Source organism: Mesocricetus auratus, unplaced genomic scaffold (genome assembly GCF_017639785.1).
Source record: "Mesocricetus auratus isolate SY011 unplaced genomic scaffold, BCM_Maur_2.0 Super-Scaffold_100006, whole genome shotgun sequence".
Classification (NCBI taxonomy): Eukaryota; Metazoa; Chordata; class Mammalia; order Rodentia; family Cricetidae; genus Mesocricetus; species Mesocricetus auratus.
In genome coordinates this window covers 98158386-98174639 of record NW_024429190.1, presented here as the reverse complement: position 1 = coordinate 98174639, position 16254 = coordinate 98158386, and the positions used below count along the sequence as shown (strand labels likewise).

Here is a 16254-nt window from a genome sequence, read left to right as displayed (position 1 = left end):
CGACAAAGACGGTTGTTTATGAATTCTCTTCAATGCTTTTAGAATCAGCCCTTCCTGAAGTGAAATGCTGCCTGAGAAAAGGGTTCTGTGCTCAGTAACTGAGATAAAACGTACCCTGCAATGTCTCCTCTGGAAGAGGCTTCACACTAGCTTCTTACTGACTGTGGCAAGTCTCCATCACAGTCACTTTATAGAGCAAAGCGTGTTGCACAATTCTATTGATGAGTGCATGTATCGTGTGAACGCATACATTTGTGTATGAGCCTCTCTCTCTCTCTCTCTCTCTCTCTCTCTCTCTCTCTCTCTCTCTCTCTCTCTCTCTGTGTATGCACCTACATGTGTGCGAATGCACATTTTCATCTGACATCATAAGAATCCTTTAAAAGCTAGGGCTACAGAATCATTGTTGAACTCAGCCATGGGACCCTCCCTTTCCTTTCACCAATACCCTCTCCCTCCCTCCCTTCCTCCATCCCTCCCTCCCTTCCTCACAATGTCCCTATCTCTTAAGCAGAAAACCATTTACGACTCACCCTGCTTGAGCTGAGACCCCCACGGTTGTATTCTGCATCCAGAATCTGGCTCCCGCTGCTGTCTGCTGGTTCTCTGACATCCCCAGGGCTCGTCTTATGAATGTGTGACTTGCAATCCTGTGCCTGGCCACTGCTCTGCCAGCCCCATCTTGTACCCAGCACTTTGGGGCCCTGCATTCTGTCACAGCGCTTACTGTAGCCCTTTCCTCACACACACACACACACACACACACACACACACACACACACACACACACACCAGCTCATTTTCACCAACTCATCCGCACCTCTTGCCTCTATGCATATACACCAGAAAGGCTCATTCTGCCTGCTTCCAAACCCCTGCTGCTGGTTGAGGTCTGCCTGGTCAGGCTTCTGTCTGAATACTCGTGGGGTCCTGCGCTTCCTGAGGCCAAACCCTCTCCATCTTCAGCTATTCTTGCTCTTTAAGTAGTAACATTTGTGTGGGGCTGTGATCTTTAAGGCAACGAGGATGAAAAACCACTCTGCTGGACACAGTGGCCTCTAGGGAGGTGTGTAAATTCCTGACACAGTGGCCTGGTTGCTGTGAAGGTGGGCTCTCTGAGAGCATGAAGGGGTGCTTGTACATGACTAGTTTTTCTTTCATGTCTGTGTGGCATAGAGTTCTACCAATGGTGACTGTGACTGAGCCCTTGCTTGCTGCTCATTGGCTCAGCATGAAAGGTCACTTTAACTTACAGGCCTGATTCCCTTGCACTCATGCTCCAGGGGAAGATCTCATGACATAACTGCCCTCCCCCACCAGATAACTGTAGGAAGCACCAGGCTACCAGGTCAATGCAGTGGTGTACATGTGTGCGTGCGTGTGTGAGTGCGTGTGTGTGTGTGTGTGTGTGTGTGTGTGTGTGTGTGTGTGTGTGTGTGTTACCACTAGTGCAGCCAAGCATTTGGCCTAGGTCAAGGTCTGTGCTGTCTGGCTTTCTGTCAGCTCACTGAGCTAGCGTCGGATGGCTCAGGTTAAGGAGTGGCACGCACAGTAGATTCAGAAACCATTGCTTGGGCTCGATGACAAGTCAGATGCACAGTAGATGCAGGAACCATTGCTTGGGCTCGATGACAAACCAGACGTCTGTTCCAGGAGAAGCAAATGCGTTCCAGTAGTGATGAGTGTTTCCTGGAGTCCCCGGGGCATGTGGGCCTTGGTGACCTGCTGTGGGCATTCCACCTGGCCACACTTGTCACCAGGGTGTGCTCTGTAGCCCCTGCAGCTTCAAGAGACCCTGCACTCCCTCCTGCTGGCCATGTGCGAAGACCAGCCGCGAAGACGGAGGCCACTGCAGGCGGTTCTGGAAGCCTGCCGGGTTCATCAGGAAGAAGCGGCTGTGTACCCCGCCCCTGCCAGTCTCCACATCAGTCGGCTGGTGGGCTTGGTGCTGGGCACCATCTCCGAGGTCAGTTATTGAATCCACCTTTCCCACTGGGAGCCACGAGCTGTGTGTGCCTATTAGAATTTAAATCAGCCACATTTTAACTACAGGGAAATTCAATAAAAAGTCCAGGGGCTCCTTGACAGAGCACTTGTCTAGCAGACACCCCTAAGGAGTTAGCCTGACAGGTGCCTTGCATGTGTTGGTATCGATGCTCTTGTCTGACCTGGTCGCTGATGTGTGAGTCTGCCAATCCCCACTCAGGTGGAGAGAAGAGTTGTCGAGGAAGGCACCTGTGAGCGGCAGAGCAGAAGTTACTTTCTCAGGAGCAAGCTGCATCGGGCAGGTAGCGAGAGCCCCGGAGCTCGGGCCTCTGACAGTCTGCAGCCTGGAAGAGGTGAGTGAAGCCTCTGAGCAGTCCTGTATAGACGGAGGGTACTCAAAGGGACCAGTCAGCTGTCTCCTGCCCTGAGCGTGGACATCCCTGCTGTATCCGCGGGGAGTTCCCATGAGAGCGCTATTCTCCCAGGAAGTGCTAATGGCCCGGGCCTAGGGTCTCTGTGCCTAGTAAAGTTGAATAGAGTTAAATTATAATAAATATTAGCTGTTTAAATTGGGCTCTAGTTGTCCAAATTGACGAGAACAACTTAGAAAAAGCAAGAAAAAGGTTTTGTCTTATTTTATGCATCAGTGTGTACCATGTACCGACCTGATGCCTGTGGAGGCCAGAAGAGGGCATCAAATTTCCCGTAGCTGGAGTTCAGATAGTTATAAACCCCCATGGGGTGCTGGGAATTGAATTAGGGGCCCCCAGAAAAGCAGCCAGTGCTTTTACCACTAAGACATCTTTCCAGCCCCCAAACAGAAAAAGGTTTTAAAAATGACCTTGTAAGTGGAATGACAAGCAAATAACTCATAAAAGACTTTTTAAATTTTTACTCTAGGTGTGCTGAGAGAGTGGCTTTTACATTAACCTTCAAATATGCCTCTACCTGCTTCTCAGCTCTCTGAACTTGAGTTACGTTTTAGCCCCTTTTCCTGTTGTGATGAGGTAGTAACAGACCGAAGGAGGCAGGGATTGGTTCTGTTCACAGTGTGAGGGTCCCCAATGTAGGAAGGCGTGATGGGGGGAGGGGAGTGACAGGCAGCTGGTCACATGGCCTCGGCAGTGAGAAAGCCCAGAGAGATGGAGGCTGGTGCTCAGCTCTCTTACTTCCCTCACGGTTAGGGCTCATCTGCCCATCTCAATTAAGCCGATCTGAGACAAGACATGCCCAGATCTTGTCAGATTGATCAGCTTTAGCCATCACACCCTATGCACTTCCTCACTCATTTTGAAACAGAATGTCAAACTCTTGATCCTCCTGTCTCGACCTCTGAGTACGAGATCACAGGCAGACGCCACCAAGCCCAATTTTATTTGATTATTTATATTTAAAGTTGTTGATTGTCGTTTCTAAATCAATTAACCGCTGTGCCTTTTGTCATTAGGCTTATCCTCCCCTCTAACATTCTTCTTACTCCCTAGTCTTGTGACTGTCATTTCCATTTGCTGTGTGAGAATACAGACTCAGAGATGTTTAGTGATTTCACCAAGGGCACACAGCTGACCATTTGTGGCAGTATACACATGCTGGGCTGCTTACCCTACAAAGCTAAGCTGTTTGTTTGCACCGCCCCTACCCACCAACCATGCTGCTTGGTCGGTTTCAGAGAGAAGCACAGAGACACAGAGCTCCTTGGGGCGACGCTGGAACACCACAGCACACAGACATTGCAGCTTCGTCCATGGGTGAGTCTCCTGCTCCTGAGCACTGTGAACCTGGTGTGGGAGTCTACACAACCTGATTCTTTGCTGACTAGTGATGAGAAGCCAGATCTTCAGAAAATGATGGTAGTGAAAAACCAAGACCTGCGCTGCCTGTTGGCAACAATCTTGTCAGGAACCTCATGTCTTCTGGGAGTCCCATTCAGGCCCAGAGATGGAGCAACATGAGCGTTGGTGTTTTAGCGGTGATCTCTAGGTACACCCTGCCTGCTGACAACTCCCAAACAATGGCTACTGGCCACAGTTATTCAGAGCTGATGAGTGGGGATTGCTGAATCCCTGTCCTCTTTGGCCACCTTCTGCATCTGTGGCCAGCTGAGTTACTGACAGGAGAGGTTTCACTCCTGGGGAGTGGGTTTGTTACCCCGGCATCCCCTGAGTACATGACATAGTGTGCATGCTGTAATGGCTTCAGTCCCTCTAGGTGACTGGAGTTTGCTAGCTTCGTTGTACCACAGGACGTCTGTTGATCAAAGCATCCGTAGGTGGTTCACGGCTATTTATTGTCAAAAGGTTTGAATGTCTAAAATAAAACAAAGCCAGAGCCATGATCTATTTAGGGAATATTGGGACCTTGGGGTCACGGTGAGCACTGAGGCAGAATCCTGGGATGGTGATAGTGGTGGTGGAGAGTAGGTGTGCTTTTACACCTCAAGTAGTTCCCCAGCCTCTGGCTGTGTAGCCTTAACCTCTGAGGGTCTCGGCTTCACCGACAGAAGATTCTGTGTTGCTTCTCATGATGTGGGAACTAACACAGGGGGGCAGCTGAGTCTGTCGCAGGATGGATGCCTCATCAAGTACGTTTTCCTTCCCCACTCCTGGCCAGCGCTTTTGCAGGTGTGGGTCCCTGTGACTTCGAGGCGGGCTTGCCGTGTGGCTCTGGGCCTGTGCTCTTGCCTGAAGCAGAAAGCTCACAGCCAGCAGCAGCTTCTCCAAGGAATTTCCTCCAAAGGAAGGGAAAGGTGAGCAAAGAGGTCTGGGCTGGAGGACACTGCCAAGAGTCCAGCTAGGACCTGTAACACATGGGAGAATACAGACAGGGGCTTCAGTATTCAGCGGCCCTGGGCTGACACAAACCTGAACCTGGTCACTTGAATCTAGGCATCATCCAGCCCCCATCCCTGACCCCTGGACTGGATGTACACTAGATGTTCTTGAGGGTGTGAGGTTTGTCTCAGGCCCTCCTCTCCTGAAGTTTGAGGCTGTGTGTAGAACAACACCCCAGTGTGGCCTGTAAGAGAGATGACCAGGCAGAGTGCACTTGTAAGAGGCCTCGTGGACAGACAGAATGCAGGGCCTGCTGAGATTGCAAGGTGGCTTAGCTGGGAAGAAGTGTTTCCTCTCTTGTTGGTGTGTGTGTGTGAGTGTGTCTGTGTGTGTGTTTGTGTGTGCCTGTGTGTGTGAGTGTGTATCTGTGTCTCTGTGTGTGAGTGTGTGAGTATGTGTGTGAGTGTCTGTGGGTGTGTGTGCCTGTGTGTGTGCTTGTGTGTGCCTGTGAGTGTGCCTGTGTGTGTCTGTGTGTGAGTGTGTGTGCCTGTGTGTGAGTGTCTGTGAGTGTGTGTGCCTGTGTGTGAATGTGTGTCTGTGTGTGAGTGTGTGTCTGTGTGAGTGTGTGTGTCTGTGTGTGTGAGTGTGTGTGCCTGTGTATGTGAGTATGTGTATGAGTGTGTGAGTGTGAGTGTGTGTCTGTGTGTGCTTGTGTGTGTCTGTGCGTGAGTGTGTGTGTGTGAGTGTATCTGTGTGTGTCTCTATGTGTGTGTGCTTGTGTGTGTATGTGAGTGTGTGTGTCTGTGTGTGAGTGTGTGTCTGTGTATGTGTATCTCTGTGTGTCTGTGTGTGTGAGTGTATGTGTGAGTATGTGAGTGTGTGTGTGAGTGTGTGTGTGTGTGTTAGGATTGGGAAAATGTGGAGGACCTGAGGTCAGAGAGCAGCCATACCAACCTGCCCAGCCTCCGAAGGCCAAGCTAATGGACATGCAGTTAGTGGGTGGCCCCTGCAGTCTTTTTCTACCTCCTGTGGATTTTTCATAGGCAGGAAGAACTCTGCTGACGTCAGTTAGTTTGTTGAGAGCAGTTTCAGGGTCATACTCAATTGCTTGCCATCTTTGTTTTTTGAGGCAGGGTTTCTCGTTGAACCTGGAAATCACCAAATTTGGTTAGACTGCATGACCAGAAAGCCCCAGGGGGAACCTATCGGTGCAAACCACCAGGCCTGGTTTTTACTTATGTTCTGGGGGATTGAACTCAGGTCCTCATGCTTGTACTTGGCACTTTACCGACTGAAGATCTCCTCAGTGCTGGATTTTCTCTAAGTTTTGTTTTTGAGACAGGGTCTCACTGTGTAGCTCATCCCTCAACCTCCTGAGAGCTGAGAGCATGGGCGTGTGCTACTACACCCAGCCTGTCTTAGGCTTTTGATACCCATGAATATTATGCACTGCTGTGTAAATGTTAACCTCTAGTGATGCAGAGGGCTGCAGAAGGCAGAGGGAGGAGAACTCCAAAGCCTGGAACCCCCCCCCTTACACTTTTGCTTATTCTGGATGTTTTTCTCAGTTCTCCAGACCAGAGTTCATCCTGTTGGCTGGAGAGGCCCCGGTGACCCTACATCTGCCTGGATCCATTGTGGTAACTAACACTTAGCCTGGGTGGGGCGAGAAGGGGTCCTCAAGCCAAGCAAACTCAAAGCTGACTGGACGTTGCTTGGGGTCTTTTCTGAGGACATCTTGGTAGTCTCCCTCCTCTAGGCCTTTCCCCCTCGAGCCCCCATGTCTCTGCCTTCTCAAAGCTGTTTAAAGAATAGCGTTCTCCCTTCTATCCACTGCACTTGCTCCATCTCTCCTGTCCCTCCAGACCCCTCCCAGAGTGTGGCCACGCTGCCCCTGCCTCTCATTCTCCCCTATGCGAGGGGCTCCTGGTGGCCTCCAGTTCAGCCTTCATCTCCCCACTCAGCACGGATGCCGGGAGTAGCTCCACCGGCTGGGGACTCTGCCAGGCTCCCCTCTATGCCTTTCCCTGTGATGCCTACAGTCTGGCAGCAGGAGGAACGGAGAGACAAATGCATAATAGGAAAGCATGCCGGGGAGAGCTTTGTGCTCTAAAAAATGAGAAGACACATAGGGACGGAAGAGGGGAGAGGATGGTAGGTGAGGGTGGGGAAATTGCTGCTTCAGCCAGGGAAGTGGCTCTAAGGAGACAGAGAAGGGAGAGGCATGGGGGGTTTAGGAAAAGGGTCTGGAGGAGGGAGAGCACTATATGGGGTGCTACCCAGCTCAGTCAAGTACATGCCCTCCTGGTTCATGCCCAGCCTAGAGCCATGAGTTTCTCAGCTAATGCTGAACATTTGGGAAGAAGACCTTCCTATTTTCCATACTCCTAGAGCCAAGATGCCTGTCTGGCTAACCCTGCCTGGCAATGCTGCCTTTTGGCTCTGAGGCCTTCTGGAGGCAGAGCTGTGGGAAGCCTGGGATGGTGTCTTTCTTTCCCTGGGTTCCTATGCCATCCCCATGCCTGTCTTCTCTATAGAGAAATGCAGATAAACACTAGGAAACCCTGACTGGCTCGGTCAGGGGTGCATGACTCATGGGCGAGTCTGAAGGAGAGTTGGGGAAAGATATGGATCTTACCTCCCCACATGCTAAACTCATAGATTCTCCAGAGAGTTTAGACTTGGGTCTGTGTTTTGCCTGTTACCAACTGTGCAACCTTGGAAAAGTCCCTTATCGTCTCTAAGCCTCAGTTTCTCATCTGCTAATAGGTAGCAAAGCTATACTCACTGCACAGGTAGTTAGACAATTAAATGAGGTAAACCATGGGCCATGCTTAGTCTGGTGACTAGCCCAAGTGAAAGACTCATAGTCTCCTCTTGATTGTGAGCATTGATGCTATTATTGTTTTCAGACCAAAAAAGGGAAATCCTACTTGGCTCTCAGAGACCTCTGTGTGGTCTTGCTGAGTGGACAGTGTCTGGAGGTGAAGTGTGACATGGAGTCCACAGCAGGAGCTGTCTTCGATGTTGTCATGTCCTTCACCAACCTTGGGGAGACCACCTACTTTGGTTTGGCTTACATGAAAGGTAGGCATTTCCCGGGGGTCTCTATTGACACCATGAGCTTCTGGGACCCAGGTTCACAGGTACGTGGACTCTGTTCCTCCTGGAAAATTGCTTGATCCTGGGACACCAAACTTAGCAGACAGGGTACCTTGGTGAGCACAGATTGTCAGGAGAGGATGGGGTAGGATGTGGGTTTGTAGCTTGCCAGATCTGATCAATTATAACATTTTGAAGTTAGACAAACAGATATTAAAACATTTGTAAACTATCTGAAAAGCTGCTGGCATTTTGCACCTTGGCCCAAAGAATCCAAGTTAATCTTTCCCGAGAGAATGGTTTGCAAACATTTTTTCCCCAAGTCTTTCCATGAAAGGCCTTTTAATCTCCTCTCCTGTCCTATACTGCAGATGGAGTTCCTCAGCCTCAATCTAAAGTGCGGAGGGAAAGAGGCTGAGAAAAGATTTTGTGGGACTTCAGTCTGAGCTCCAGGCCCCACCTGTGAGGTATTAGAGTCTCTGTTCCTCATCCTCCAGCCTCTAAAGAGGGGCTTGTGAGCTCTTGGTGTGTCACAGTGGGGCTGGCAGCAGTGTCCTTGTCTCCCCAGGGTTCTCATCAGACAACTCGCCCCCACCCACCACAAGGACACCACTTCCAAACAGAACAGTCACTCTGTACTTCTATGTAGGCCATGGTCAATAAAGTCTAACTTTTGTTAACTTACAAATGGAAGCGCTTTTTAGGAAGAATTGTATTCTTTTTAAGTGTCTGCTGTGTATCAGAAGCTATCAGAATCACTTTATTTAAAAATGTTTAATTAAAATACAGTTATATCACTTCTCCCTTCTCACCCTTCCTTCCAAACCTCACCCATGCCCTATCTCTCAAATTCATGTCCTCTTATTCATTAGTTATTATTGTTACATGCAAACCTGCTGAGTCTGTTTAGTGTTTAGTGTCACACACGCACACACACAGATGACAGTTGGTTAATTGATTAGAGAGCTCATCTCTGGGGAAAACTGATTTGCCTTTCTCTCTGAACAGTCATTAGTTGCCTGTAGCTTTTCGTCTAGAGTTAGAGCCCCATGAGATTTTCCCTATGCACATTATTTAGTCAGTTATATTGTTTAGGTTTCATGGGTGTGACAATCTTACAGCAGACTTTCAGGTCTTCAGACTCTCACAATCTTCCTACTCTCTTTTTCACCGTGATCCTGGAGCTTCAGGAGTAGGGAATGTGTTGTAGACATACTAGCTGGGGGTTAGTTATAGACATACTAGCTGGGGGTTAGTTATAGACATACTAGCTGGGGGTTAGTGCCTCATGGTCAGTTGTTTTGTCATGGCGTTCTGTAATGGTCTCTGTCTTCTGTAAAAGAAACTTCTCTGATGAGGGGTGAGAGCTACGCTTTCTGACTGTGCAGCCCACAGAAAACATTGCATTTTATTCATTTGAGATGTATAATCCAGTAAAAGCCAGGACTTGGGAGATAGCTCAGTTGGTAAAGTGCTTTCCTGGTAAGCAGGAGGACTTAAGTTTGATTCCCAGGACTCATGTACAAAGGAAATCTAACTGTGATGGTGTGTCATTGTAATCCCAGTGCTGGGGAGGCAGAGGCAGGCAGATCCCTGTGACTTACTGGCCTGCCAACATAACTTCCCTGGGAGTTCCAGGCCACCTAGAGTCCCTGTCTCAATAGAAATGGTGGATGGTGTTTGAGTAATGGCTTTCAAGATTGTCCTCTGGCCTCTACAGGCACACACATATGAATGCTCCCACATATTTGCTTCCACAAACCTGCACATATATGCTCAAAACACTCAATGAACAAATAAGTAAAATCTAGGTGAGTAAAACCCCTCCAATCAAGGAGATGTAAATCCTTCTTTTTGGGCTGGTTCCTGGATTTCTGGAGCTGCTTCAGTGAATCATGGATCTGGATAGAGACCATCTTGGGAGGGTTTGCCAGCCAGACTGTATTGGGAACTTGTCCACCTCTTGGACAGAGTCCATCTTAAGGGAAAATGAGCATGATGCGGGGAGTCAGATTCAACATCAAAGGCGGAGGGCTGGGTTGGTGGGCAATGGCCATGAGAAGTACCTGGATGTGAACCTAGCTCTCCACACATACCTCTGCAGGCAGCAAAGGCGGGTTGCTAATTTAACAGCCCTACCTTCTAGCTGTGGTGGGAGTCTACCCTAGACAAGCCACTGAGGTTGGAGGGTGGAGCATGGGATCAGACAGCTTGGGAAATACAGAGGGTCAGATCTACAGGAATCTTGGGAGTGGCTGATGATGTCTGGTTGAGAACAGCTTTCAAGGAAGCAGAGGAACAGGGACGGTATGTTCAGCAGTTTGGACTCATCTAATCTTCATCTAGATTGGCTGGAGGATAAACACTGTAGGAGCTGTAGACCTGAGCTTGCAAATGAGATAGTTCTTATCACCGACTTGGTCAGTTTGGGCTGTTCCAACAAAGTACCATAGCTGGGTGTCTTTAAACAGTCTGCTTCCCCCTTGAAGTTGGAATCTATAAGCCTAAGATCAAAGTTTTGTCAGCTGATTTTATTCTTGGTAGGGATCTGCCTTCTGGCCCACAGAGGAAATCCCCAATGAGTCCTTGTATTGCAGAGAGAAAGAATGAAAGGGGAAGGGAAGGACACACACACACACACACACACACACACCCACACACACGAAGAGGGGGACGAAGAGAGAAACTCAGCCATGAGTACCATTAATCTGGATGTTTGTGCTCACTGCGTGAGTTGGAGGAAGATGCAGGCACTTAGTAGGTAATGTGCCTCTGACTGGGAGGTGCAAGTCACTTCTACTGACACAGAAGGACCTGGCACGTGGCAGGGACTTCATACTATTCCGTTCCTTTGTCGTGTGATGGCAGCTGGCAAGCAGACGCTGAGTGACAGCTCTTCATCATAAATGCAGTTGGCACTCAGCATCCACAGGAATTGGATTCTAGGAGCCCAGCAGACCCCCAGGTCCCTACAAGTCCACATGTACGATGAGGCGGTGTACACCTGCACCTTGTATGCTCCCGTGCGTCTCCAGAGTGCTCACTTCAGTGTGAACACTGTCTAAACGGGTGCCACACTGTAGAGGAGACAATGGCAGAAAGGTCTGTACATATTTAGTACACATAAAGCAAACGTGTCAACATGCGGTTAGTTGAATCTGCAGACACAGACTGTGCATATGGAGGGCTGGCTGTGATTATGCTTCGTCTTGATTGTTTTTCTTCGTCTCCTCTCAGTTCCTATGGCCCATGCAAGAGTCCCTTGTTCCCAGATACTGATGGGACCTCGTGCTCTCTCCCGTACCAATGCAGCTTACACCCCCACCCCTCTGGGCAGAGCTTAAGGGAGAGATATGAGGGTGGGACACTCCCTATCGATTCTTCCTCCAAACTCTGTTTCCATTTCAGGTGATGAGTTCTTTTTCCTGGACAAGGACACTAGATTGTGCAAAGTCGCCCCAGAAGGCTGGAGAGAACAGCACCCGAAAGGTTCCATGGACACTTTGACACTCTTTCTGCGAATAAAGTTCTTTGTCAGTCACTATGGGCTGCTCCGGTGAGTGCCGTAGCCCATTCCTAGGATCATTAAGGGGTCTATACCTGTCCAGACTGGCATTCCAGGTAACGGGTAGGCGGAGGCGTGGAGAATGATAGAATGCATATAAAGTGGTCAATTTCTGTCCATGGGGTTCGGATGTAATAGAATCAAGAGGAAAACTAGTCTTTTAGAGGCAGGCCCTGGTCAAAACGAGAAACTGTTTTCTGTATTCCAAACATAGTCTACTAGGTAGCAAGTTCTCTCTTCCCTAAGTGTCTGTCATGCACAGCTCCACGGCTCAGGGGTAAGGGTTCCAGGAGAGTGCATTGGCTTTGAAGTCAGCTCACCGTCTGTTTTCTGTTACTTACTGGAGACGCTACTTAATTGAATATCGGATTTATAGCTTAAACTATATCCTTGTGGGTGTTGGGTGAAGTATCTAGTCTAGGGGAGGAGGAATGGAGGCGCCCACACTAGTTTCTCTGGTTCTGTTCTCTGGGTTCTGCTGGGTTGTATCCATTTTTTTCCCATACTGAGAAGCCCCCCAGTGAAGCACTCTCCTACCCCTCAAGCTGTCTTTATTACCGGGTTTCTTTGCTAGGCACAGCCTGACAAGGCATCAGTTTTACCTGCAGCTTCGGAAAGACATTTTAGAAGAGAGGCTGTATTGCAACGATGAGACACTGCTGCAGCTGGGGGTCCTGGCCCTGCAGGCTGAGTTTGGAAGTTATCCTAAGGAGGTAAAGGAGGTAGGGGTGATACCTGGGGTCTTTGGGTGGAATCACTGGAAAGATGACTGTGAGAGGAGGTGACTGCTAGGAATGCGGAGGCTTTGCTTTTGAGAAGTGTTGTTAGCATCTATCTATCTATCTATCTATCTATCTATCTATCTATCTATCTATCTATATCCATCCATCCATCCATCCATCCATCCATCCACCCACCCACCCACCCATCCATCCATCCACCCACCCATCCATCCATCCACCCGCCCACCCATCCATCCACCCACCCACCCACCCACCCACCCATCCACCCATCCATCCATCCATCCATCCATCCATCCATCCATCCACCCATCCACCCATCCACCCATCCACCCACCCACCCATCCATCCATCCACCCACCCATCCACCCACCCATCCACCCACCCACTTACCTACCCATCTACTCACCCATTCACATATCAAACAAGCTTTCATTAAACACTGCTCCTGTGTTCTGGGTTATATATGGATGAACATAGGAAGTTCATACGTCCTAATGTGGTTCTAATCTGGCACATCTGTCTTTATATCTATCAGTTTGTGCTACTACAATGAAACATTACAAACAGCTTACAAAGAAAAGGCTGTAGGTTTAGAAGCTCAAAGCCCAAGATTGGGCCACTCCATTGGTTTGAAGGTTCTGGGTACCCCATAGTGGGAACCCATGTTGGGGTGGGGGCTCAAGATGCCAAACAGGAATTCAGAGGGAGAGGGGCTGAGATCCCAGGTCCCCTCTGCAGGAAAGCCCACAATGATTTAAGGCTTCCCCTTTAGTCCTTCCTCCATGAAAGCTCCGTCACTTCCCGCTAACACCACACTTAATATCAGGGCTATCCACACTGGACCCTTTGGGGATCACTCAGATCAGAGCCAAACCACAGTAATGTATGCACTTACTGGGTTTCCATCATTTCCCAGTAACACCACACTAATTATCAGGACTATCCACACTGGACCCTTTGGGGATCACTCAGATCAGAGCCAAACCATAGTAATGTATGCACTTACTGAGTTTTTATCACTACCGTCACTAATATTAATAGCCAATCTTTACTAAGAGATCACTCTATCTGCCATTGACCTAAATAACTCACATAAACATTGCAAAGTTAACGTTACATATTCTAGATAGACAATCTGTAAGGGTATGGATTTTGGCAGGTGAGGTAGTGGGGAGGGACCTTGAGGGGAGTTGGAGGAGAGAAATCTGTGATCAGAATATATTGTATGAAAAAATCTGTCTTCAATAAAAGATTCAATAAACCTTATTTTTAAGTGTGCTTTTAACTCTGCAGTAAGATTAAGTGGGAGATACAGAGATTTCTTCCCCTCACCCACTCACAGTCTTCTCCCAAAACGATATAACCATTCCCCTGTATTTGTTACAGTCAACCAACCTGTGCCGACACATTGCCATCATCTGGAAGCCATAGCTGTGCTTGACTTTCTGTGTGGGTTCTTCAGACAGCATTAGGGGGTGCAGTAGATTTCCATCGCTGTAACAAAATACCTGTGGCCATCAGCTTCTGAGGAGGAAAGACCTGTTTGGCTCGCAGTTTCAGAGGTTGTAATCCATGGTCATTGGCTCTGTCGCTTTTGGATGTGGTGACACAGTGAACCCTGGAAGAAGGGAAGATATGGGAAGGAGAGGAGAGGAGACTGGGGTCCAAATACCTCAGGGGAGTGAGTGCCTTTAGTGACTCAACTTCTGTCACACAGCTGCCTCTTAAAGGTCCCGCTTCCTCCTGTTAGTGCCAAGGGCTCTCGGGGGATGTTTCACATCCTAACTACAGTAAGGGGGCTTCAAAAGGGACAGCTCCTCTCTGTGCTGTCAGTGGGCAGGAGGAAGAGGCTGCAGGTCATTTATGAGGTGACAAGGCTGGCTAGGAGGCATGGGTCACACTGGGGAGGACTTAGTATGTCTTGCTAAGGGGCTTATATGTTGTTAGATAAGCGCTTCTGGTGTGAAAAGAGCTGAAATCTGCCGTTGTGAAGGATGGGAGCCCCTGTAGAATTCTAAGCAGGGAAGTAACATGATTACATTTGCATTTTAAAGAGGGAGACAAAGGCAATTGAGTATAAAAATAAACCTCCTTAATCACACCATCACAGCAGAACAGCATTCCACGGGCACAGACTCTTCCAGCCTGATCACATGTGGGGATTTTACACAGTCGTAGACATTGCTGGACTCCATCTGCACTCTGTCTTGTCATGATGGGTGGTCTTCCTGAGGGTGCCATGGAGTTGGGGTGCTTGCATGTTTTAGCTCCACGGGGCTAGGACTTCCTTCATGCATCCCATCTGTCTGTTGGACATTCCCTTTATAGTGTTAAGTGATAATTATGACTATAGTCACAGTAGGTGCACCTAATCATTCCTTTTTTTGTTTGTTTGTTTGTTTGGTTTTGGTTTTGGTTTTGCGAGACAGGGTTTCTCTGTATTGTTTTGGAGGCTGTCGGTCCAGCCTGGCCTCGAACTCACAGAGATCCGCCTGCCTCTGCCTCCCAAGTGCTGGGATTAAAGGCGTGTGCCACCACCGCCCGGCTTGTTTTTTGTTTTTTTGAGACAGGTTTTCTCTGTGCAGCCCTGGCCATGCTGGAACTCACTCTGTACACCAGGCTGGCCTCAGACTCACAGAGACCCACCTGCCCTTGCCTCCAGAGTGCTGGGATTAAAGGCCTGTGACACTTTAACCACTGAGCATTCTCTTTTATAAATGCCACGTAGATAAAAGTACTTGTGCCTAGAACTTTCTAGGTTCTTGTTGACTTCTTCTCTTGGGTATGCTCTTATCAAGAAATGCTGGGATAAAGACCCTATACTCCCTTCCCCCCCATAAATGTTTCAATAAACTTTACTTTTCAGGATGCCCATCAGTCAACTTCCTGTCACTGTGACAGACCGGGGATAACCCACTTAAAGGAGGACAGCTTTGTTTTGGCCTCACAGGCTTTGGTCCATGTCTGCAGGCCCCCTCACTTTACGTGAGCCTAGTTGAGGCAGCAAACATCAGGGATAGGGCAGAGCAAAACTCATGGTGGATTATGTAGCCAGGAAGCAGAATGGCAGAAAGAGGGGAAGGGGCTAGGGTCCCAGGTAAAATTTCAACAATCTCACTCCCTTCCTCTGGATCTCGCTTCCCAAGGGTCCTCCAAACGGTGCCACATGCTCATGACAGCCTTTACCATATGGACCTTCGAGGGATTTAAGATCCAAACCATAGCAGAACGTTTAGATTTACAGCAAAGCTGAATGGCAGCTAGGAAGGTAGGGAGATTTGCTGTGTCACTGACTCCCCTCACCTCCCAGCCCCCCAGAGAACAATGTAATCTTGTACCCAAAGGCATGTTTGTTACCATTGATGAACAGATGCTGGCAGACTCTTGTCACCAGGGTACTTGGTTAGCACAGGGGTTCACTCCTGGTGTCACATAGTTTTTGACAAATACATAATGACGTGAATCACTATTAGAGTGTCATACATAGTGACCTCAATGCTCTAGAAATCAGCAGCGCTCCCCTTGTTAGTGCTCTGCCTGTCTGTCCCCTGGCAGCCACTCATCTCTTTCCCATATCTGTGGCGGGAGATCTCGTATTTGGAGACAACACGCAACCTTTCATGTAGGTTTACGTCACTTAGTAGCACACATTCAATCGCCTTTTCCTTGGTGGCTTGTTTAGGTTTTAGTGCTGACTAGTATGGCGTTGCCCAGATGCACCATTGTTTTATTCACTCGTTCCCTTCCAAGGTTTGGCAGTTATGAATAAGGCTGCCATTAACAACCATGTGCAGCTACTTATTTATTTTCAGTGCTGTGCGTCTAACCCAGGGCCTCCTACATGCTAGGCCAGCACTCTTCCCCTGAGCTACATTCTCGGTTTCATGGTAGTTTTTTCTGTGGACACAGATCTTCACGTCTTTGGGGTTGATCGCCAGGTCCTCAGAGTCAGCTTAACTTTTTAAGAAGTTGGCTAGCTGTCTCCCGATGTGGCTGTACCGTTTTCCACTCCCACCCACAATGAATGCTAGGTCCTGTTTCTTCTCTTCCCCATAGCACTTGATGCTGTCAGTGTTCTGCATTTTGG

The 16254-nt window shown here is 48.8% G+C and overlaps 1 protein-coding gene across 3 annotated transcripts in view; it reads left to right on the top strand.

Moving 5' to 3' along the window:
* Frmpd2 (FERM and PDZ domain containing 2) overlaps positions 1-16254 on the top strand; it is a 115221-nt gene that overhangs the window by 36303 nt on the left and 62664 nt on the right. For all 3 annotated transcript variants that reach the window (XM_040747717.1, XM_040747716.1, XM_021231548.2), the window contains exons 5-12: positions 1775-1966; positions 2207-2339; positions 3656-3734; positions 4597-4732; positions 6326-6397; positions 7670-7844; positions 11268-11415; positions 11999-12137. In XM_040747717.1, the coding sequence (XP_040603651.1) occupies positions 1775-1966; positions 2207-2339; positions 3656-3734; positions 4597-4732; positions 6326-6397; positions 7670-7844; positions 11268-11415; positions 11999-12137 (1074 nt within the window). The remainder of the gene's footprint in view (positions 1-1774; positions 1967-2206; positions 2340-3655; positions 3735-4596; positions 4733-6325; positions 6398-7669; positions 7845-11267; positions 11416-11998; positions 12138-16254) is intronic.